The following is a 24,878-nucleotide window of genomic DNA, read 5'->3' on the forward strand; positions in this document are numbered from 1 at the left end:
CCCCACACACTGTCTTCATAGATGGGTCCACACCTGGAGACAAGGCGGGGTTTGTACTCATAGAGGGTGGGGGTCTGGCCCAAGCGTCATTGGATGTCCGGATGGCAGTTGAAGGATGGGGCGTAGGGAGAAAGGTTACTTAGCATTTGCAGATCTGATATCTGGAAAGATTAGAGGTGGCCAAGCGGGTGATTTTACTCATCAAAATGCATCGAACTATAATTAAAAAGCTTTTTTGTTGCTTGGCCGTTATCCTGCAGTAAAGTTGATTTAAAAGTCAAGGACGATCGGAAACGAGTGAACCAGGCACCTGTATTGTGGTTGGGTTTTCCTACACTTCATCACATGATCTTCAGATGACAGGGGAGGAATTGGTCTTCATTTTGTTGTGCTGGAGGCCTTGCATCTGATTCCAAAGCTAGTGTTTGCCTCCTCTGGTGGGGGGTGGGATGGGGTCTCAGACCCACTCTACCCCAGGTCATATGTAGCCAGCTGCAAAATTTGCCCTGTGTCTGTGGACAGCCTTTCTCTCCACTGGAAATGATCTCCCTTACCTTCCCAGAGGTTCTGTGCTTGTTTTTGCAGATGCGTATTTTGATGAACCACACCCAGCAGTGCCCGGGACTTAACTCCTGGCTCTGCTCAGGGATCACTCCTGGCAGTGCTTGGGAGACCATATATGGTGCCAGGGATTGAACCCAGGGCCTTGCTCATGTACTCAAGCCACATCCCCAGCACTGTTTCAGTATTGAAAAATGTGTCATTCTATTATCTTCTGACTTTATGGTTCTCTGTTTTGTTTTGGTTTTGGGTCACAGATGGTGGTGCTCAGGGCTTACTCCTACCTAGGGCTGTGCTCAGGGGGTCACTCTCTTTTGTCTTGGAATCATTCCTGGCAGTGCTCAGGGGATCATATGAGGTGTCAGGGATCGAGCTCAGGCCAACTATGTGCAAGGCAAGAGCCCTCTCTGTTGTACTATGGCTCCAGCCCGCTCAGGAGTCACTCTTGGCAGTAATGCCAGGGATCACACTGGGGTCGGCTGCGTGCAAGGCACCTTCAGCCTGTGCTAGCTCTCCAGCCCAGAGACATATATTTACTCTTTTATATGCCACTCACTACGTAGAGAAAACATGTGTAAGCCACTCTGGACTGAGATGGCCTGGGAGTCCCCAGTGCGAGGCCAGTCTGGGAGATCTGAGTGGTTATGAAGAGGATTTGGGCCCAAGGGTGGAGAAAAGGTCCACAATCTCTGGGAACCATTGTGGGTCTCTCAAGGCCTGAATCAGATGGGACAGGGGTCCTGGAGCAGCAGGTTGGACTGAACCTTCTCAACGCCCCCTGTCTCTCTCCAGGATGCCAATGGCTCTGAGGAAAAGCGGAAGAGTGTGCTGGCCTCCACCACCGGGTGTGGGGTGGAGTTTTCTGAGCCTTCCTTGGCGGCCAAGCGAGCCCGAGAGGACAGTGGGATGGTGCCCCTCATCATCCCAGTGTCCGTGCCGGTGCGGACTGCGGACCCTACTGAGCTGGCCCAGACTGGCGGTGCAGCGGAGGACGGGAAAGGGCCTGAACAGAACCCCACGGAACATAAGCCCTCGGTCATTGTCACCCGCCGGCGGTCCACGCGCATCCCTGGGGCTGACGGCCCTGCTCAGGTAGGCAGCCCGTTGCCTGGACCTATGTGCTTCTGGGGAGGGACCCTAGGAAGGGGAGAACAGATTTTGTGCGTGTGTGTGTGTGTGTGTGTGTGTGTGTGTGTGTGTGTGTGTGTGCGCACGCGCGCACACACGCGTGTGTGCCCCTCTGGTTTCAGGTCATGGAGGTTTTTTAGCTTTGGATGGGGTGTGAGGGGTGTTGGGCTCCACCTGGTGGTGCTTGGGGAACCCTATGTGGTGCCCAGGATTGAGCTGGAGTCAGTGCCTCAACCCTCTTTGGTCCTTCAGATCACCAATTTCCAATGGGCCCACACGTGGTCCAAGAACTAGGAGGTGCGGTATCTGATTTGCGGACATGTGCGTGTTGGAATGTCTCACTAAGACTGAGGTTTGGTGTGTTTCGTTCAGTTCTGTCAAGTATTTGTTTCACAATTTTCCATTCATTTTTTTGGTGTTCAGTTCTTTTTTGGAGGGAGCTCTCGAGCAGTGTGGGGCTGGTGGTTCAGCATTCAGGCCTGAGAGTGCTCAGCCTGGCTGTCACAAGGGGTACACCAAGTGAAGGGGTTGGCGAGGAACATGAGGCCTCATGTTCAAACTGAGGGCCTTGCACATACAAGGCATTCACTCCAACCATTTGAGAAACCTCCCCAACCCCTGTGTATTTTCTTTCTTTCTTTCTTTCTCTTTCTCTCTCTCTCTCTTTCTCTCTCTCTCTCCCCCCCTCCTCCCCCTGGGTGGATGGGCCACACCCAGCAGCGTGCAGAGCTTACTCCTGCCCTTGCACTCGGGTCACTCCTGTCCTGGCTCGAGGCCACACAGGGTGTCAGAGATGAAACCCAGGTCCTCTACATATAAGGAAAGAACCTTACCACTGTGCTGTCTGTCCGGATCGTTATATTCATCTTAGATCTCTGAATTAGTCATTTTTATCATCTTGAAATGCTTATTTTTTATCTTTAATAATGTCTTTTGCCTTAAATATAATAATAAGCGCCAACCAGCAGTGAGGGGTGACATGATGGTGCGGATTGGGCCATTACCTGAGCATCCTCCCTTTATTTATTTAACTCTGAGTCTCTCCTTTGTTGACATTTAGATTTCTTTTGGCTGGTGTCGGGGTGGGGGTGGAGGTGGTTAGAATGTGTATCTTTTCCCCTTTTTTTTCAGTTTCAGTCCTTTTTTGTAGCCTTCTTTATAAGTGGCATATAATTGGAGGTTGTTATTATCCGGTCTAACAACCTTTGTCTTTTAATTAGAGCACTGATAGAGTTTACAGTCAATGTAATTATTGATATGCTTGGGTTTGACCCTGCCATCTGCTTTTTGCTTTCTGCTTACCCTACTTGGCCTTTCTGTATCTCTCCTTGCCTTCCCCTCCCCAATTTTTCTTTCCTTTAGATGGAAATGAGTTGATTATTTCATTTCCCCCTCTATATTGAAAATTTATTAATTGAATTATATATTATTCTTGTAGTGACTCCAGCTTCTTTTTTTTTTATGCTCTTTTCTTTTGGGGGTTGTCAGAAGTGGGGAGGTTGGGGCCATACCATGATGCTTAGGGACTATTTCTCCATAGTCCAGAATTCATCCCAGGCTCCTGCTTTTGAGTCATCTCCCCAACTCCCCAGTTTTTCGTTTTTTTAAATCCGGATTCCTATTAAAGAACCAGCATCTGCAAAAGGAAATTTGAGGGACTGTTTTCTCCATTCCCTGTAGGATGGTACTAGTACCATTCAAGATACAAGTGAATTTTCTGAGAAGACTGCTGGATTAAAACACGTGTTCTTGGCTTGATGAAATCTTTTTTTTTTTTTTTTTTTTTGCTTTTTGGGTCACACCCGGTGATGCACAGGGGTTACTCCTGGTGGTGCTCAGGGGACCACATGGGATGCTGGGAATCGAACCTGGTTCAGCCACGTGCAAGGCAAACGCCCTACCCGCTGTGCTATCTCTCCAGCCCCTGAAATCTAATTTAAATCAGTACTTTATCTCTTCCTGGACAAAGCAAAGTCCTCCGAACACTTACAAATGCCAGTTTCTACCTAGAATTATGGACTTGCATTTTCATTCTCTGTATTTTACCATTGAAAGAACATTATAACATGGTTTGGTTGTTACCATTTTAGATTTACCCAGTACTTAACCTTTTATTGTGTGCCTGGTTATTTTGTTTTGTTGTTGTTTGAGGTGAAGGCTAAGTTGCCACTTTTGTTGCTTTTCATTTCTTGTATCTTCAAGCTTGCATATGGGATTATTGATTTACTTGAAGAGTAGCACTGTGGCACTGTCCTTCCATTGTTCATGGATTTGCTCAGCAGGCACCAGTAACATCTCCATTGTGAGACTCGTTACTGTTTTTGGCAGTACACTTCCAGGATATCTTGCCAGGTTTTGTCATGCAGACGGGATACTCTCGGTAGCTTGCCGGGCTCTCCGAGAGGAGCGGTGGGAATCAAACCGGGTCAACCGTGTGCAAGGCAAACGCCATACCCACTGTGCTATTGCTCCAGCCAACTCAAAAAGTATCCCTTAATATTTCCTTGAGGGTGAGCAATAGTGATGAATTTTTCAGGTGTTGACTGTCTGAAAGTATTTTTACTTCCTATTTGTTTTTGAAGGCTACCTTTGCTGGGTAGAGAATCCTGTGCTGTTGGTAGTTGTTTTCTCAAGATAACATTCCCATGTCTCCTGGCTCCCTTTTAGTTACAGTGTTGCAATATAAGCCATATTACTACTCCTTTGAATGTAAAGGACTATCTTGTTTTTGAATTGTGGGGAAGAGAGCATTGTTTTTTCCTTTTTTTTTTTTCTTTTTGGGTCACACCTGGCAATGCTCAGGAGTTACTCCTGTCACTGCACTCAGGAATCACTCCTGGCATTTCTCCGGTGACCTTATGAGATGCTGGGAATTGAACCTGGGTTGGCCATGTGCAAGGCAAACGCCCTATCTGCTGTACTATCTCTCTGGCCCTATTTTTTATTTTTCTCCTACAGTTTTGTTTGTTTGTTTAACTTCTGGGCCACACCCTGTGGTGCTCCTGGCTAACTCCTGATACTGTAATAGTGTTACTCCTGACTCCGCTCTTCTGGCAAAGCTCAGGGGACCATTGTGGTGCCAGGGATCAAGCCTGGTGGTCCACTTTCTTCTGCCATGATTTCTCTTTTCTAAACCACCACTAAATGTTTATGATAACTTTTCACCATATTCCTATTTTGCTTGTCATATACTGTTTTATTTTCTGCATGACCCATTTTTCCATTCACTCTTTCCTCTTTAGCTGTTTAATATGTTGTTAAGTCCATGGACCAAGTTCCACAGTTTTAGTTACTTTATTTTTCCAGTTACCTAATTTGGTTCCATTTTAGAGTTTCTGGTTCTTTGATGGAGATCTCAAACTTGCCTTTCATTTTATTGCATCATTCAAGCATAGATTCCTTAAAGTGGTATTTTCATTAATAGGAGCCCTGTGGATGTTTCTAATATCTGTTATCCTTTGTTTTTATTTTTAAATTTTTGTTTATTTTTGGAGGGCTCACATCTGGTGATGCTCAAGGGTTTTTTTTTTGGGGGGGGGGCACACCTGGCAATGCATTTGGAATCACTCCTGGCACTGTTCTGGGGACTGTATGGTTTGCCAGGGATCAAATCCAGGTTGACTGCAGATAAAACAAGCACCCTACCTGCTATACTTTCTCTTTAGTCCCTCAAGGCTCTGAACTCAGGAATTACTCCTGGTGGGCTCAAGGAACCATATAGGATGCCACAGATTGAACCCAGGTTAGCTGCATGTAAAGCAAGCGCACTACTTGCTGTACTATAACTCTTGCCTCTCTTGTTTTAAAATCGTATCTTGCTTTCTTATATATCTTTTTTTTTTAATTGAAGGACACTATATAAAAAGTTCGGAAGATAAAAACTCTGGACAGTGTTCCCTTCCAGAGAGAATTACTTTTGCATCTGACAGGTCACTAACGGCACCAGCCCTCCTGAATTACTTCATTTTAATCAGATGCAATGATCAGAAGCTATAACATGGGGGTTCACTTATTTCTTACTCCTTATCACCTCCAGGTTCCCAGTTTCAGCCTGGGATTTCATTCAGCCCTTCTTCCTTAGCAATCCCCAGCACTAGTCGTCTCCCTCTGGTTCTGTGAATTGCCCAGAATCTTCTTTCAGTTTCTGGACCTTTTGATCGCCAGCCTCAGTTATCTGCAGCCTCTTTTAAGGAGGCCCTGCCCCAAAGGCTTGCCTTTCCTTGGGGTTTTTCTCTCTTCCTGGGCCCAGGGTCTTTCCTTCCTTTCTGCTGACACCGCCAAGAGCGCAGTTTCCCACTGAGGGTGAATTTTTTTTTTTTTGAAATCCTCCTGTGTCCTCCCATTGTTCATCGATTTGCTTGAGCGGGCCCAGTAACATCTCCATTGGAGACTTTGTTGTTACTGTGTTTTAGCATATTGAATACATCACCAGTAGCTTGCCAGGCTCTGCCGTGCAGGCTCGATACTTTCGGTAGCTTGCCGGGCTCTCCGAGAGGGGCGGAGGAATCGAACTCGGGTTGGCCATGTTGGCTGCGTGCAAGGCAAACGCCCTACCACTGTGCTATCGCTCCAGCCCTTTTTTTTTTTTTTTAAATTAGGGCTTTTGCCTTGCATGCGGCCAACCCTGCTGACCCAGGTTCGATACCTCTGTCCCTCTTGGAGAGCCCGGCAAGCTACCGAGAGTATCTCGCCTGCACGGCAAAGCCTGGCAAGCTACCCGTGGTGTATTCCATATGCCAAACACAGTAACAACAAGTCTCACAATGGTGATGTTACTGGGCCTGCTCAAGCAAATCGATGAACAGTGGGAGGACAGTGACAGTGACTCTTTGCTGCAGTGACCGTGTGCTGCCTGCCTGCCTGCTTCTGTAACAGTCTGTGGAGTTCATCGGGGAGAGAGGGTCCTGAGCGGTCCTGAGCCCTATAGCATCTCTGCTCTCACTATCTCTTCTCTGGTAGAGAGACCTTTGTGGGAGAAGCTGGAAGCTAGAGTGAGGCCCTAACAGTTTTCTCGAGCAGCTGCACAGCTCACTCTGCCCCATTCGTAGAAATGGTGCAGCAAAGGCCAGAGGCTGATCTACCTGAGGTTGCCTGGCCAGTCATGGGATTTACATCTGATTCCCTGCCTGGGAGGACTTTCCCAGTCAGGAACAGATGGTGGAAGAATATGGTCACAGTCTCATGAGGATTCAGGGCCTTTCTGAAACGTCCATTGTTACCAGCCCTCTTGGTCAGCGCGACCAGCCTTAACCTGTTGGCCAACTGGAGCCCAGGGAGATGATCTGGTTGTTGCTCATGCTTTTGAGAAGAAGACAGAATTGGAGCCAGGAATTCCTTTTCCCTCCCGGCCCTGCCTTCTCTTCCTATGGGGACAGTGGGAGCTGGAGGGCTAGCCTGGGTTACATGTGTGATCCAGCCTGGGAGTGCAGGACTCAGACTATGAGAACAGAAGAACCAAAACAATTCCGTGAGCACAAGATGACGGTGCCTGTGTGGTCCCATGCCCTGTCCACATCTTGAGGTCACAGTGTGGGTGGCCCTCTAAAAGCAGAGCCCGGAGTTCAGGTAATGGTAATAGACAGCATCGATTAGGATTAGCCGGGAGTCACAGCTCTTATTCTCAGTGATTTCCACATGAGGCTTCATTTCTTCCTCCTAGCCATCCCCCGAGGTAGTACTTAGCCCCATCTTCAAAGTAGTGGGTGAGGCCTGGAAGGGTTAAGTGATTTCAGATGCAGACACGCATCCCAGTCTGAGCCACCTCGCCCAGAGCTGGGACCCTTCACCTCTCCATTCTCTCTCTGCATTTTCCACTCTTCACCCCTTTCCACCTGAGAAATGCAACATGAGAGTGAGCGCTGGCAGAAACACCTCAGCTTCATCACATGGTAAATTTTGAGTTAATTGTTGGTCATAGCACATTCAGAGGTGAAACTCGTGTGTGTGTCCGTGTGTGTGTGTGTCCCTGTCCCTGCCCCCTGCTCAGTCACACCTCTCCACGTCACCATAATTTAATGAAGCTAGGCCCGAGACCATACTTTTACTGCTGGTCTAGGAGCAATGGTCTGAGTGCTACATCCAGGCCTAAAAATGAATTTTTAGCTCTTCAAAGGAGGGCAAGGTTGTGTTGATGGGAAGAGAAATATGTAACCGAAATTGCTAGTGAACCTCCCTCCCCCTAAAGCCTGGATTCTCCTCAGGCCCTCGTCAGGAAGAGAGAGGACGAAGGGCTTTAGGACCTGCACCCCTTTATAGGTTTCTGTGTGTGTGTTGGGGGGGAGGGCGGTGAAGGCGAGGCTCCTCAGTTTCCCCAGGACACGGAGGTTGAGTGAGGCCCCCCCTCCTCATTTCCTTTCTCCAGGCTGAAGACATGAGTGCCAAGCTGGAAGGGGAAACTTCGGTGCGGAAGCCCAAGCGGCCGCGGCCCGAGCCCCTGATCATCCCCACCAAGGCGGGCACTTTCATCGCCCCTCCCGTCTACTCCAACATCACCCCCTACCAGAGCCACCTGCGTTCTCCTGTCCGCCTGGCCGACCACTCCTCCGAGCGGAGCTTCGAGCTGCCCCCCTACACACCGCCCCCCATCCTCAGCCCCGTGCGGGAAGGCTCTGGCCTCTACTTCAATGCCATCATATCAACCAACAGCATCCCCGCCCCTCCTCCTATAACGCCAAAGAGTGCCCACCGCACCCTGCTGCGCTCCAGTGAGTGAGCCCCTCAGCTGCACTGGCTGTGGGCTGGGGGGGTCGCCGTCCCATGGGGGACTGTGCCTGAGTGGCGGGGAAGGGGAGAGCACTGGTTCAGGAGCACCCGGGTGGCTGGAGGGAGTCGGTCCAAGATCCCCTAGGGGTAGGTCACTGAAGCTCTCAGATCGTCGTTTCTTGGGTATTTTAAGGGAGGGTCTCAGTCCTTGCAACTAATTTTAGATCCGCAGAGAGCTGTTTCCTATGGTTCAGCCCAAGAGCTTCCTCTCAGGGCCGTGGTGGGGTTCCGATGCAGGAGCACGTGGAAAGCGTTTAATGTCAGGCCTGGTGCCTCATGTTTGCTCTTAATGTGGGGCAGACGGGTCTCCTGGAGCTCGTAAACAACTCTTTGGTTGAAGGGCAAGCAGTTTTGGGTAGCCTGGGTGGTGAATTGCTAAAAAAAAAAAAATGCTGCCCACTGCACAGAGGATCCATTACCTCCGAGAATTGGGGTAATCCTGCCTGGGGGGGGGGGGTGAAAATAAAACGTTACCCCCAGTTAGCTCCAGCACTTGAACCTCTGACCCAGGCTCATCCGTGCATAGCTCTCTGGTGCCCCCTGGTGTCCACTGGCAAGAAATGGCCCACCTGGAGCTGGCCGACTTTGGGTCCTCCCACTTCCCCTAGAAGGTCCAAGCTTCCCTCCCTGCCTGGATTGTGCAGGAAGAAGTCAGTTCTAGAAGGAGGCCTGTCTCCCATGCCTGTTTACCCAGCACTGAGGTGCAAAGCCTTGAACCAGCTCCTGGAGGGCTACAGGCATGCACAGGATACTTTGGTCTGATCTAAAGAGAAAACAGGGTGGAGTCCGAGGAGAGCAGCCCAGGAGGCTGCATTACCACATTGCAGCCTAGGAACCGGAAAGCCTGGGCGATGGACTAGGTTTCGGGCAGTGTAGGCCCAGCAGCGGGGCGGGCAGTCAGGCACATTCCACACTGGTGCGGGCTTCTAGCCTGAGGTGAGGAAGGCATTCAGGAGAGGGTGGGGCTCACACCAGGGCAGGAAGGGGCAGGGCGTTTGGCTTGGAAGGGAGCAGTGCAAAGGCCTGCAGGTAGGTCTGTGCAGGGCCGCAAGGGAGGGCCACGCCCAAGGGGTCTGCAGAGATGGAGGTGCTTGTGAGCAGATCACATGGCGGGAGACTTGGAGGGGAGAGTCCTCCCAAATGCTTCCAACAGATCTCAGGGGCTGGAGCGATAGCACAGTGGGCAAGGCATTGGCCTTGCATGCGGCCGACCCGGGTTCGATTCCCGGCATCCCATATGGTCCACTGAGCACCGCCAGGAATAATTCCTGAGTGCATGAGCCAGGAGTAACCCCTGTGCGTCCAAAAAGCAGAAAAAAAAGCTCAGGTTTTAAAAGATGCCGATGTGTAGCAGACAGGAGTCAGGAAAAGACTTGGGGAACTGGGCAGTGCTAAGAAAAGCTTAGGGCCACAAAGATCGTTTGCTTGTAAAGGCCTCTGTCTTGCATGTGGTCCCCAGAGCACCTCCAGGTGTGTCCCCAACACTAAAAAACTAAAAGAATGATAGTGTGCATGTCTCCATGTGTGAGGCCCTGAGTTCCATGCCCGAACTGTAGGTGGGGAAAACCAACTGGGGGGAGGGGCGGGAGGTGAGGCATCAGTAAGGATCAAAACAAAAGATTACCTCAGGAGTGAAACCTGGGCAGAGAAAGGAAGTGGGGAGATGATTATGAAACAATGATTCTCTTTGCCCCTTTGCTGGTTTCAGCCTCTTCCTAGAGTGATCAGTAATCAGTGGCCATTTCCTGCTAGTGTGGGACTCTGGGCAGTGGTGACTAGTTGCTGGTATTTCTTAAGTGCTAGGCTCCGTGTGGTTGTGTTCATTCCTTATAGGAGCCTTAAGAAGTGCGTAGTATTTGCAGGTATGAAAAGACCCCGTCTGGCAGACCTCTCAGCTGTCAGGCTCTGGTACCTGTTCTCCAGTGGGGACCATCTCTGTGTCGTACCCCCAAATGCCCCCCCCCCCCAAGCTCTTCTGCATGCAGAGAAGCCCTGCTTAGATTACTGGAGGAAATGGAGAGGGGGTGTTTTACTGCAGGAGAGTGTACCCTTTGCTAACCTGCTCTTTGTCCCGCAGATAGTGCTGAAGTTACCCCACCTATCCTCTCTGTGATGGGGGAGGCCACCCCAGTGAGCATTGAGCCGTAAGTGCAAGCCGGCCTCTGTCCCAGGATGGGCAGTAGGGTCCCGCATGGGCTGGGAGCTGGGTCACCCTGAGCCTTTCTGTCCCCTACCCTGCTTCTGGGTGTCAGTCACGGACTTTAAAAGGACCCACTCATCATCATTTGGCCTCTGAGCACTGAAAGTGTCTCCTTTGAGAAAACCTCCGGTGTGTGGACTGCCCTTCCCAGGCTCTGGGCCTTGCCTGGTGGGCAGTGTCCTGCTGTCCTTGGCGCCCCCAGATTCCCTGCATGCAGAGGAGACCATCACCCACCCGCCTCTTCCCCCTTCTTCAAACCCCTCTCCCTCCCCACCCTTTCCACCCCTGTAGGCGGATCAACGTGGGCTCCCGCTTCCAAGCAGAAATCCCTTGTGTGAGGGACCGGGCACTGGCAGCCGCTGACCCCCACAGGGCAGACTTGGTGTGGCAGCCGTGGGACGACCTGGAGAACAGCCGGGAGAAGCAGAGGCAAGGTGAGAGGAGGGCGTGGAGCAGCAGGAGGAGGTGGGCGGGGGCCACCCTCCCTACCGGCCCTGAGAGTCACTCCTGTTCTCTCCTCCATTCCAGTTGAAGATTTGCTGACGGCTGCCTGCTCCAGCATTTTCCCTGGAGCGGGCACTAACCAGGAGCTGGCCCTCCACTGTCTGCATGAGTCTCGGGGGAACATCCTGGTGAGACAGCGCCCCCTGGTGGAGTGGGAGGCCTGTGAGGTCTGAGCTAGGCTTAGAGTCTGGCAAAAGGCAAAGGCTCTGGTGGCTTGACCCAGGGACCCCCTCATTCTGATCTCTAGCGAAGGCTTCTTAAACTCTGTGACCCTTTTTCACCCAACACATACACCTGGGTACATTGGTATATAAAAGAGACATGTACATATTCGTGAATATAAAATAGATATACAGGGGCTGGAGAGAGAGGACAGCAGGTACGGTGCTTGCCTTGCAAGCGGCCGACCTGGGTTTGATCCCTGACATCCCATATGGTCCCCCCATGAACCACCAGGAGTAATTCCTGTGTGCAGAGCCAGGAGTAACCCCTGAGTATTGTCAGGTGGGCCCAAAAAACAAACTAGCAAAAATGATCTACAGTATAGGTATTTATAAAATGTTCAAATCACTAAATGTACTGATAATAGATCTTAAATTTATTGTAAGGCACATTTCAAAGGTTTTCTTTTGCAACCCCATGTGGAGTTGTGACGCAGTCTAAGAAGCTCACTCTCCAGTGCTTGCCAGAGTGGACCCTCTGCCCTAGACATTACTACTCCAAGTCTTCCAGGCACCCCGGTGTCTGGTTCAGGCTCATTTGGGTCCCCACTGAAGTGCCAGGTCCCTGAACAGCTTCACTCCTGCCAGACTCTCGTCCCTCAGTCATTCAGGGGGGGGGGGGGGACAGGAAGAAGCACCTGGGACTGAAGCACGAGTTGAAGGGTTAACCTCCGTTCCCACCCCGACCCCTTTCCTGGGCCATCCCAAGTTTAACCCTTGGTACCACATGGTCCCCTGTGGATCGCCCAGGAGGCCCCAGCACTGCAGGGGTGACCCAGATAATCCCCAGCAGCAGTGCATCCTCAGGTTCCCTTGAACAGTCAGCCCAGTTGACCAGTATTGGACAGGAGGGGTCCCTGTCCAATCCGCATGAAAGAAGGAAGAAGCAGCAACAAAGTGCCAGGGCCACGGATCTCAGCTCGATCTTTTCTTCATTCTTCTTTCAGGAAACACTGAACAAGCTGCTACTGAAGAGGCCCCTGCGGCCCCACAACCATCCACTGGCAACTTATCACTACACAGGTGGGTCTGGGCAGGGCCATGGGGGGGTCGCTGGTCCTGGCACCTCGTGGGGACTCCAGCATCGCTGACACTCAGCATAGTGCACAGACCCAGGCCAGGCCGAGGGAGGGCTGGGCAGGTGCCATCTGGAGAAGCTGGAGCCAGAAAGAAGAAACTGACTCCAAAACTGGTGGTGGTGGTGTGTGTGTGTGTGGGGGGGGGGGCTGGGAACACAGCTCGGACACACACCAGGCTCAGGAGCCAGGACTTCAGACAGAATCTTGGGCTTGGCATCAGGTGCCAGGCACTGAGGCAGCCAGGACCCTATCTGGGTCCTGCACTGTAAGTCTGACCACATAGCAGCCCCTGACCTTTGTAGACCTCTGTGCCAAGCATGTTCCAAAGGTTCTGTGTGTGTTATCTCACTTGGCCTGTACCTCGTGGCGACAGACCGGTTCTAGGGGTAGTGCCCACTTCACCAGGGAGGTGTTGCTCTGAGGGTGTGGGGGGGCATGGTTGGCTGAGCTGATGCTTCTGCACTCACACCGTCTTGCCCACCTCATCACACTCCCTTGGCACCTTTGCCCTGCAGGCTCTGACCAGTGGAAGATGGCGGAGAAGAAGCTTTTCAACAAGGGCATCGCCATCTACAAGAAGGATTTCTTCCTGGTGCAGAAGCTGGTGAGCTGGGACTCTGTGTCAGGGATGACTTGGGGCTCCCTTTGCTGGTGAAGTCCCTGCTGTTTTTGCCAAGCCCCCACAAGAAGCAGCAGAGTGGGCTGCAGTGACTACAGGGGCTGATGGCCTGCCTTGCATGCAGCCAGCCCAGGCTGGATCCACAGTAACACAGGTTCCCCCAAATACTGCCAGGGGTGGCCCTGGATGCCCCTAAATCTAGGGGAATTGCAGGACTCGAGTAGCACCACATCCTCAGGCCCTTGCACTGAACCACCAGCAGAACTCACCCTACTTGGGAGGGTCCCCAGGCCTCCTAAGACCTCTTTAGAGGAGGTCTTTCCCCACCCATCCTCAGCCGACCAGAAAAAGCAGTTAGTACTACTAAGTAGCTGCAGAAACTATCTTTTATACAGAACCAGGAAACAAAAATATCAGACCTTTCCCCCAACCCCATTCCCCCTTGGTTCTAAGCCCCTTTACCTCCCCTTAGAGTAGTGTGACCAGGCTCCGGGTTTAACCCAGAGGAGGCCTATGTGGGCATCAGAGCTAGTAGCATCAAACATAGTGACCTGATTTTCTGCGGAGGTGGTGCAAAGGACCAGCATGCAGGACCCCTGGCCCCATGTGGTCCCATGAACACCCCTGAGTGTGACCCCCAAACAAACAAGTGACTTGCAAAGGGAAACTGGGAGGAGAAGGGCTGCAGTCGGTGCGGTGCACAGACCTGGTGCCTATGTGCCTGAGCTTTTGCCCACTTCCCCTCACACGCAGGCCTGCCTTCTAAGTCGAGCCTCATTTTCCTGGATGGAGCTTGTCCTCGGGAGAGTCAGGTGCTTTGTAAGGCCAAGGACTTGCATCCCTGCAGCCGCTGTGTCTCACGTTGCAGGGCCTGAGTTACATGAACCTGTGAGGGAAACAGGTGTCTCCAAGTTCGTTCTTTCCTCCTGGCTTGTAGTTCATGCTGGGTTGGTCTGGAGATCAGAAGAAGTGCTGATTTCCCTGCAGAGGCTCTATTTCAGGGCAATTTCTACTGGTTGTAGGGCCACGCGGGAAACGACACGGCTGTGACATGTGCCTCATGCAGGGAGCTTGATTGACAGAGCATTAGAGAGAATCCACAGGGAAAGTGTACGCAAGACATAAGCCATACACGTGACTTGGCCATTCCTATGATGTGAAGCGAATTGGGCACAGAGGACCCAATCCCTGTCTTCCCAGTTCACAGGGAGGATGGGAGCCTGAGGGAACCGGGGCAGAGTTTGCAGAAACGGCCTCTGCTGGGAGGTAGCCCAGAACTAGAACCAGAGCTTGCACAGGACGGCCCTGGGAGACTTCTGGTCTCATCTCTCTCACTGCTGACACATGAGCCCTGCTTGGGGCCCACAGTGTTGGGATGGCAGAGGGAGCTGTGAGACTTGGGTCTCCTGCTTCGTCTGGATTTTCCATGGCTTTCTTGCAAGTCCCTGGGATTCCTTAGACTTGCACATTTCTCATCCTCCTTTGTCGATTGTTTCTTTTAGAGATGAATGAAACCACCCCACTTATGAAGGGATTCTCTGTTTCCAGGGCTAGGTTGGGTTTAAATTTGAATGGTGCCCAGACTGTCCCCTCCACTCCCCCACCACCTTTACTTTTTTGTTTTGACCAATTTCAAACCTGCAGAAACACTGAAATAGGACACTGAGCATCCATTTGCTCCTTGTGTAGGCTTACCAGTTAACATTTGCCACATTTTCTTTTTCTGTCTCCACTATATGTAAATTTACACGTACACCTACGTGTAGTTGGAAGAAGTTCATTCCTTCTCTTGCTTTAATTACTTAAACATGAGAAGGAGAGGGGCAGGAGAGATAGTATAGAAGCTAGAGCATTTTCTTTGCATGTGGCCGACCCGGGTTCAATCCCCAGCACCCCATATAGGTCCCCTGGACCTGTCAGGAGTGATCTCTCATCTCTCCAGACCATGATTATTAAAATTTTAGAATTTGAGAGTGGCCGTGCGATATTATATGCTATCTGTACCAAACAATACAAAACAAATTCTCTAGCATTGCCTTTTTGGCAGGTTTGAGTGGTGGTGGGAAAATTCCAAGTAATAAGGGTGTCAAGATATTGAATATAATCAAAGTAGAGAAAGAATATTGTGGAAATTGCCTGCCACACAAGCAGGGGAAGGGTTGGGATTGGGCGGGGGGGATACTGGGGATTTTGGTGGTGGAAAATGTGCACTGGTGAAGGGATGGGTATTTGATCATTGTATTACCAAAACTCAAACATGAAAGCTTTGTAACTGTATCTCACTGTGATTCAGTTAGAAAAAGAAAATAAAGGAGTGATCTCTGAACACAGAGCCAGGAGTAAGCTCTGAGCACCACCAGGTGTGGCCCAAACCCCCTCCCCCACCAAAGAAAGGAAAAAGAAAGTGAGCAGTAAAGTTAGTACAGCGTGTAGGGCACTTGCCTTGCATGCAGCCAACCCAGGTTTGATCCCGAGCGCCGCAGATGGTGCCCTGAGCATCACCAAGTGTGCTGCCCCCGCCTCCCAAAGAAATTAGAAGCATGTTACAAATGTCATGATACAGGGCTTAAATATATCAGAAAAAATCTGGAGCTGGAGCTGTAGTACAGCCAGTAGAGCATTTGCCTTGCATGCAGCAGACCCAGGTTCGAGCCCTGGCATCCCATATTGTCCCCCAACCATCTGCGGGAGTAATTCCTGAGTGCAGAGCCAGGAGTAACCCCTGAGCCTGAGCACTGCTGTGTGTGACCGAAAAAGAAAAAGAAAAAAATCCCCAAAGATAGCCTCTTCTAAAGCAGTGGCACCATTATAGACCCAAGAAACTAAAGCAGATGCAGTAACTCAAACGTGCAGCTCACATGTATGTCTAAATGGCTTCATATGGCCCTTGGGGACTTTTTTTTCTTCTTCTGAATAACGCTGAAGCTTCTGGGTCACAAACCGGGCAGGAGTTTCGAGGAAAGCTGGGCATTCCCTGGCTGACTGGAGTTTGTTTGAAGCTTTCGGTCGAGGGACAACTTAGGGGGGTGAGAGAGGGTGGCGTTTCTGGGTGAGCCAGCTGGGACTCTGACCACAGTTTTGGCTTCCCATCAGATCCAGACCAAGACCGTGGCCCAGTGCGTTGAGTTCTACTACACCTACAAAAAACAGGTGAAAATTGGCCGCAATGGGACTCTGACCTTTGGGGATGTGGATACAAGTGAGGAGAAGTCGGCGCAGGAAGAGGTTGAAGTGGATATTAAGGTGACTCCCTTCCCGGCGCAGCTACTGGGAGCCTGGGCCAGGGCTGGGCGGGACCCCAGGAGCTGATGTTCTGGGTGCTGGCCTTGGGCGCTGGGTTCTCTTCTCTATAACACCAGGGTGGCAGTGATTGAGAAACAACAGTGTCTTGTTTCAGAACACTGGGGAAGTTTCTTTGGTCCTGACACCAGTTCGAGTTCTGTCCCTCTTCTAACACTGTTTCCCAAACTTGGGTCATTCTTATATCACCTTTATGAGTCCTGCCGTATCTGCCTCCTGCCACGTGTCACCATTACTTTGTCATGTCCATATATCACTCATGCTACGACTTAATCTCTTTTTTTTTTTCCAGTCAGCTCATTTTGTGCTCTTAAGGCAAACGATCACAGTCAGAAATAGGGAATCAGTATTTTTTGTCCTAGAAGATACTGGTTAAATTATGAAAACCAGACAAGGATCATTATTTAATTCTAGTGAGATAACTCCTACTGCCAAGGTTCTGAGACTGAGACTGTCTTCTCTATAAGACAGGAGATGTATAAAAGACACAGGAAAACCAACTCGAGATTTATCCTGACATAAAGAGGGTAGAAAAAAGGACTGGAAAGAGTTATTTAGTTTTCTATCCACGTATCCATTTAACATCATCTGGGGGTTTTGTATCCATATGCTGCTACTATGGGTCACAGGGAGCTTTGGTCCCATTAAGGCAGATGGGAAGGGGGTGGAGGTAGAAAAAGCTTCACAGGGGCTAGAGAGACAGTACAGCAGGTAGGGTGCTTGCCTTGCACGTGGCTGGTACAGGTTCAACCCCTGGCACTGCATAAGGTCTCCCAAGTCCTACCAGGAGTGATCCCTGAGCACAGAGCCAGAAGTAAGTTCTCAGCACAGTTGGGTGTGACCAAAATATTAAAAATGTGCCAAAGTGAGAATACAGCAGGTAGCGCGTTTACCTTGCATGCAGCTGACCTGGGTTTGATTCCCAGTATTCCATATGGTCCCCCCAAGTTTGCAAGGAGTGAACCCTTAGCACAGAGCCAGGAGTAAACCCTGAGCACCGCCAGGTGTGACCTGAAAGCAAAACAAACAAAAGCAAAAACATCACAGGTACCCTTTAGGACTGGAGTCTGAGGCTGCTGCGTGCGTGACTCCGCCCTCCCCAGGCTTGATGTCAAGTGCTCAGTGCTGTTCAGAAAGCCCCTTGGATTCAAGACTCTCTCCTCTCACCCCTGCCTGCTGGGTGAATGGAGCAGGGCCAGCATCAGCGTGCCGGGCAGCTAGGCTGAGTGCTGTCCCTCACAGCCCTCGTTCTTGTCCCTCATAGACTTCCCAGAAGTTCCCAAGGGTGCCTCCTCCCAGAAGAGAGTTCCCAGGTGAAGAGAGGCTGGAGCCCAAGAGGGAAGTAAAGGAGACCAGGAAGGAGGGGGAGGAGGAGGTGCCAGAGAACCAGGAAAAGGGGGAACAGGAAGAGGGGCGAGAGCGAAGCCGGCGGGCAGCGGCTGTCAAGGCCACACAGACACTACAGGCCAATGAGTCGGTAAGTGGGACCTGGGAGCCCCGGGCCCAGAGGAGCGCCCTGCGGGTGTGGGAGGGAGGGTAGAACAGAAAATCCCTGCTGCACCGCATCTTGCAAACAGGCTGACTCCTCGTTAGCTTGTGGTGGGTACTGTTATTGTTCCCATTTTACAGATGAGCAAATGGGGGCGAGGATAAGGCAGGTTCTAGCCAGCCTGACTTCAGAGTCTGCTGTTAATTTTGATGCTTGGCTGTGTCTGTATCTGAGACTTGGGCAGTGGTGCTGTGAAAAGCCCGATGTGCAGGGCAGTAGGGAACATTCATCAGCTGGGCCCTGCCAGGGCCCCCTGCTAAGTGCCTCATTCATTCCCTGACAGGAAGGTCTGCAGGACCCTGAGTGGTCCCTCATGCATGTTGTCTGTGATGTATTCTCATGTTCATTCTCATTGATGCCTCACAATAACCCATGTTAGGTGTTAGATTCCCCCTCTTCGCAGTCGGAGGAAACTGTATTCTGACAAGTGACTTGGCTGGGTTCTTGCCCTGGGTTCTCAGACTCGTAGGACATTGCTCTGCAAATCACATCACAGACCAGGAAACAAGACAGACTGGCGAGAGCTGGTCCTTGTCGAGAGAGTCCTCCACCCAGGATCTGTTAGGAGCTCCATCAGGTTGCTCAAGGGGTGTGTGTGTGTGTGTGTGTGTGTGTGTGTGTGTGTGTGAGAGAGAGAGAGAGAGAGAGAGAGAGAGAGAGAGAGACATTTGAGGGTTTACAGATAATCCTCCGCCCACACCAACTCAGTACACCTCTTGGCTATGCTCTGCATGCACTTTCCTTTGGTTCTGTTGGATTCTCTGTCCTGGGCAGGTCAGCCCACTGTCCATGCTTAGAACTTCTGATGGCCCTCGGTGGTGGAGTGGGTACAAGCCCCCAGCCCAGTGCCCTTGCTTTCGGCCCCAGGCACCGCATCTCCAGGCCTATTCCAGGTGTCCTGCATTCGGCTCTGGCACATCACAAGCTCACTGCCTGCACCTCGGTCCTTTCCTGCTGCATTGAGCTCCTTTAGGGCAGTGGGCTTCTATTTGTCATCCTGTGTGTATCCAGTACCAGGTACCACATAAAAACATGGGCCTCATTTAGGGGATAAGTCTTGACTGGACTAAATGACCAGAAACATCGCCCATGTGTCATTAATCAGATATTAAGAGCTCCCTGTCCATGTACTGAGAGAACTGATAGCAGCTAGGCTGTTCCACAGGACTGCTGTGCCCCAAAAACGTGGCTGGCACCCCCTCACAGAAGGACCAAGCTGGGGGGCGAGGAGGCTCTTTGTCAGGCTGGTGTGACCGGGGCCCTCTTTGCCCCGAGATTTCAAGAATTCAAGTTTCTCCCTCTCCCTGCCTCAACTCTCCGTTTTTGATCCTTCCCAGGCCAGTGACATCCTCATTCTCCGAAGCCATGAGCCCAATGCCCCTGGGTCTGCAGATCTTCAGGCTTCCGAGAAGCCAAAGGAGGGGCCAGGGAAGTCACGAAGGGCACTACCTTTCTCAGAGAAGAAGAAGAAAGCAGAGGCATTTAACAAGATCCAGAATCAAGAGAACACGTTCCCTTGTAAAAAATGTGGCAGGTAAGTTGGTTGCCATGGGGACTGAGTTGGGGACCTTGGTTGAAGTGGTGCTGCTTCTAGGGAAGAAGGCTTCTGCTGTTTGATTGGCTCAGAGGGTTTCTAGGGCCCTGAAGTCACTTACTTGGCAGCTTTTGCAAAAAGGAAAATGGCTTTGAATCCTCTGTTGGTTGAAGGGTGGAATTGTGTTTGTGGCATGAACTGGTTAGGAAAGGTTGAGGACCCTCCACTGTGCATGCATGAACACACACACACTCACTCTCAAACTCTAGCTCCTTGGGAGGGTTCCTTCATGGCGTGCCCACAGGCACAAGTACACACAAACACATATGTGCATAGGCATGCACACATAGGCACACCTATTCACAGACACAAGCATGCACACACGCAGGCATGCATGCATGGGCACGAATACACGCAGGCATGTACACTCCTAGGCATGCATCCACAGGCATGTATACTCACAGGCATGCATGCATGCATACACGCAGGCAAGCAGGCATGGGCATGTACACGCAGTGGCATGTACACTCCCAGGCATGCATGCACAGGTACGCACACACATAGGCACGCGCAAACACAGGCACACATTTGGGCTGCTGGCCAGGAGGCCTGTCTCTGACTTGAACATGCCCTTGCTGCCCACAGGGTATTCTACAAGGTAAAGAGCCGCAGCGCACACATGAAGAGCCACGCAGAGCAGGAGAAGAAGGCGGCCGCGCTCCGGCAGCAGGAGAAAGAGACCGCGGCTGCCGCTGCTGCGGCTGCAGCCACCACAGCCACCGCAGCCAGTGCCTCCCCGCTGCAGCCGGCCCTGCGGGAGGAGAGCGGCGCGGGCGAGAGGGGCTGATGGCCCGGGACATCGCCTCTCCCTGGGCCCTGCAGAGGGCATCTGGAGAGAGCACGTGGACTTTTCTCTGAGAAACAAATAAGACGATAAAATAAACAGCTCTTTTATTTATAAAGGCCCGGGAGCGGTGATCAAGGCCCGCAGGATCCAGTTCTCTTTGCATTCGGTCTGTCCGAAGTCGTCCTCATGCTTTCTTGGAACCGTTGAGCGTCCCCTGCTCACTGCGCCTGCCCCTCAGGAGGGCCTCCAGCCGCCACTGCCGCCGCCTCTCTTGCTCGGACCTCTGCGAGCCGTTTCCCTTCTCTGCTCCACCTTTCCCGGGTCACCGCGGCAAGCCAAGCACAAGCGCACCTCGTTCCAGCGTTAGCCAACCCCCCCAAAGCCCCCATCCCTGGAAACTGCACAGGCTGCAAGGGGCCCTGCCGCAGCTTAGAGAGAAACGCCCCTGAGTTCCGTGGGGCAGGCCCGCTCTGAGAGGGGGTTAGCCTGTCCACTGCACAAGCATGTCCAGGCTCAGCTGCTCCGGAGACCCCTCCTCGGCCACCTCCTCCTCAGAAGTGGTTACCCGAAGGCCGGCGGGGAGAGAGGACAGATGCCTCTTGCTGCGTGCCGGCAGCCCTCCTGGGGCTGGAATTCTCTCTCGGTTGTCTGGGGAAGAGATCTCCGTGTCTCTCCGAAGCGCTCAGCCTGCTGGCGGGAGCAGAGCAGATGATGGGAGCTGCAGGCCTAGGCCCAAGGGAGCCAGTCTGTCTCCAGCCGTTTGCCAACTTACCTAGAGGTCCTGGAGACGGCAGCGGGAGTTTAGCGCAGGCCTATGCGGTGCCACTTCCTGTCTGCCGCTCTCCTCAGTAGCCACCTAACCCCGCCTGGTCCTGTGCTGATTGCTGCAGCTAAGCCGTCCCCTCCCCCCCAACCCCCTTTCTGCATGCTGGAGATTTCTGGATCCTTCCCTGGGAGGGCAGGGTCTCCTCACCAGGTTGGACAGGAGCCTTCATTCCTTGCCTTGTGTCATTTGGGAGCTATTTATTTATTCTTAATATTTAATTTTTTTTTAACATCCTCTCAGGGACCAGGGGCCTCCTGCTTTCCAGAGGCCCAAGTGCATTTATCCCCAAACCAGGCACCTTGACAACTGCTTTCCCCACCTCCCACCCCCATCCCATTCCCAAGGCCCTTTGGTCCCTTTGCTCTGGAAGCTCTGCCACTAGGAACAATAGTAGCCCTGAAAGAGGTGCAGAGGTGGAGGGCTCCCCTCTACATCCCCCAAAACACAGAGCCACACAGACTGGCAGGAGCTGAAAGGTGGCGGCGGGTTAAAAGCAACTTCTCAACTGTGCTTTCACATTGACTGGAAGCTGGAAGTCTGGGGTTGTTTCTGGTTTCAAGGATCCATATTTAGTGTGGCGTCCTTAATGTGAAAGGGCTAGAAGGTTCTGGAGGCCTCTGCTCTTGCCAGCCCCAGAGGAGGACTGATACTGTTCTGATGTAGCTACTCAACTTGAGTTGTGCAAAAAGCATTCAAGTGAATGCAAGGACAGGTCAGTATAGTAGGAAAAAGAAAATTGTTCTTTTTCGGCTCCTCCTTCTGAGATAGCCTGAAAACAGGTCAGATGCTGGTAGTGGCCGGGAGTTTATGCTAAACTACGATCAGGAATTCCTCAGCGTTCATTTCAGTGTCACTGTGGTTCTGCAGGACCCATCCCCATCCCCTGCTATGGGAGTAACAAAATTCTTTCACCTGACTCCTGGACTGCCACCCAGATCTCCAACTTCCCAGTTCATTTCTCCCAGTGCTTAACTAGAATCCACTGTCTGGAGGCCGCTAACCATAGTATCCCCTCCAGCAGCAGGGTGGGTAGCAAATTTAGGCTCTCTTCTAAATCTGTCATATGAGTGCCTTTACAGCTCAGCCCCAAAGTGCTACTTACGTTTCCCAAGGTTGGTTTATGTTTCTGTTTTTCCTATTTAAACCTCTTATTTTTTCAGGCCCCTTTGTGGACTTGTGGTAACAGAAACCTCCGACTAAGTGACTCTCCTCTTCCGAGCTTGCGGAGACCAGACCAGGTGAATGTAGAGGGAAAAAATCAAGATGGTACCTCTCTTAGCCCCCCCACCAGAAACCTTATTCTAGAAGGGTTTTGCTCCAGGGTGGATGCCTATCCTGGCACTGGTGTGTGTTCCTGTGTTTCTCGAGCTGATGCTCGGGGCTGTGGCTCGAGTGGGTGCAGCCGCAGAGTGGGCATAGAGAGACCCTTCATGGTGCTTTCTCCCTGTGAACACTGAGTTCCTCCGCTTGTCTGTTTCTTTTCAGAACTGTTGCTTTAAGAAATTAAACGACAAACACCTTCAGCTTTATAATCTCCTTCCACACCCTCTTGGCATCTCCTAGCCTCCACCTACTCTCAGATAAGGGCCTGAAACTAACCTAGTGCCTGTGTTCCAGACCTTTCCTGTGGTCTCTCACCCACCCAAGGAGACGTGCTTCAGCCCTGCACTGTCGTCCATGCCTTCAGCAGCCCGCCCACTCACAGCTATGGTACCCCCCCATCCCTTCTGCCGCCCTATCACCGCCCCTGACACAGAGGGTCTTGTGCTGCTTACTTATGTCTAAAGGGATCCCCTATATTTAACTGCCTCAGTGACCTAACCTCTTTCTTCTCATGTGCCAGATGTTAAGATGAAGGAGGAATACAACAAGTACTCAGGCTTCGGCTGTTTAAATCGGTCGTTACTGGGGCTCGCGTTTCTCAGACGGTATTTATTACCAGACTGGCAAGCCTAACTCCTTGGGTTTACAGGAAGAATGAATATTTTTATAAAACAATTGTATGTCCTCCTCATGTTCTATGTTAATATTTGCCTCTAACAGTTTGTAGCTGTTTCCCCTTTTCCTCATTGGAAGGCCTTGGAGGGGACAGAGCACAGCAACAGCCTGGACAGTGTAATTATTGTACAAATATTTTAATAGCATATAAATAAGTATATTTCTTTTATTTTGGAGAAAATCAGACACTGCCTTTTGTGTGTTTGCTGCCTGTGGCACCCTTTTTTTAAAGACTGTTACATATTAAGATAGTGTACATATATATATAAATATTACCTCCTTTGCTGTACAGTTCTGATAGACCAGATTGATTTTATTTTTTGTGTGCTTTTTATAAAAAAATAATAATACACTAAAGAAACTCTTGCTGATGTGATTGTAATGTACCCGTGTAACTTATTTACTTTTGGATGTTCTTCTGTATCTTTAAACCTTTTATTAAATAAGGTTTTAAAACTCAAAGAGTTGATTGCTTTGTTCTTGGAGATTTTTCACTATATGAGACTGCTTAAAGTAAGGCTTGTTTTGCTTTATAGGACATTGTTTTATTTTTTTATAATTTTAAAATATTTTTTTTTCCATTTTGGTTTTGGGGCCACACCCAGCTGAGCTTACTCCTGGCTCTGAGCTCAGAGATTACTCCTGGTGGGCTCAGGGAACCAACCATCCAGGTATTGAACCCAGATCGGCTGCACGTGAGGCAAATGCCTTACCTGCTATACTATCATTCTGGCCCACAATTGGATATTTTAAACCATAAATTCTGTTTTAACCCGTTATCAATGATGCCAGGCAGGAGTAGTATAAGTGTTTGCCTGGCTACACAGATTACTGATTAGACTGCAGATCCTTTTACAAAATTTTGGCCTCTCAGCTCTCTCCCACAAAAATCTGTCAAGAGCACACTTACAACGTTTTCATTTGGTGAGATGAATGTGAAAGCTAAGAGCTCTATCAGGTAGCAGAGAGGGGCTACCATGCCGAGGAAGGAATTTTCACTTGCAGCATATGGCCAGATGAGACAAATCTGCCTAGATGTGCTCATTTTCAACAATATCTGAAATCCACTCGAATTACTTTCTGAATACGGTGCTTTGTTTACATATCTGGAAAATGTGAGAAAGGAAATGCATCATCAAAGTTTGTGCCACTGGCCCCTCGCTTTGCACCAAGGCAACTGCTGCGCCGCCGCCCCCCCCCCCCCCCCCCCCCCCCGCTGCCAGAGGAATGGGAGCACTCTCTGGTCGTCCGGGACACGGTTGCCGTGGCTACGCTACGCTGGGGGCGGGGTTTGATGAGGCCCCGCCCTCTGCTGCGGCACTGTTGCTCCGGCGGTCCCGGGTCCCACCTGCCGGCTGCCGCGCTGCGTCACTGCGGCTGCAGCCGGCGCACACGCGCGTTCCAGGGCTCTGCCCGTGTCCGCCCGCCCTCTCTGCCTCTCTGCTGCCTCCCCCACAGCCCCGCCGGCCCTGCGCCCCGCTGCCCGCGTCTCCGCAGTGGCCCAGGAGGATCCCGACGTGCATGCAGCCTGGTCAGAGCTCACGGGCTGGCCCCGCCGGAGCCGGCACAGCGTCTCTGCCCAGCAGCCGATCCTCGCCCTCTGACGGTCGACTCGGACCGTACACAGCAGATCAACAAGCTCCCCGAGAGCGGCGGCCCGTGCCCGTGCCCGCGTCCTAGCTGAGGAGGGGCGGCTCCGGCCTCGGCTCCCAGCCAGCGCCGCCGCACTCCAGCCCCAGCCGCTGACCGA

The 24,878-nt window shown here is 51.4% G+C and overlaps 1 protein-coding gene across 1 annotated transcript in view; it reads left to right on the forward strand.

Moving 5' to 3' along the window:
- Positions 1–20,844, forward strand: part of MIDEAS (mitotic deacetylase associated SANT domain protein) — a 43,681-nt gene extending 22,837 nt beyond the window's left edge. Inside the window, 11 exon segments of the mRNA XM_056133383.1 lie at positions 1,354–1,653; positions 8,051–8,393; positions 10,529–10,595; positions 10,943–11,085; positions 11,180–11,283; positions 12,324–12,399; positions 12,971–13,059; positions 16,168–16,317; positions 17,639–17,851; positions 19,261–19,457; positions 20,103–20,844. Of these exon segments, the coding sequence (XP_055989358.1) occupies positions 1,354–1,653; positions 8,051–8,393; positions 10,529–10,595; positions 10,943–11,085; positions 11,180–11,283; positions 12,324–12,399; positions 12,971–13,059; positions 16,168–16,317; positions 17,639–17,851; positions 19,261–19,457; positions 20,103–20,304 (1,884 nt within the window). The 3' untranslated portion in view covers positions 20,305–20,844.
- Positions 20,845–24,878: the final 4,034 nt, after the last annotated feature.

This window comes from Sorex fumeus, unplaced genomic scaffold (assembly GCF_029834395.1).
Source record: "Sorex fumeus unplaced genomic scaffold, SorFum_2.1 ptg000098l, whole genome shotgun sequence".
Taxonomy (NCBI): Eukaryota; Metazoa; Chordata; class Mammalia; order Eulipotyphla; family Soricidae; genus Sorex; species Sorex fumeus.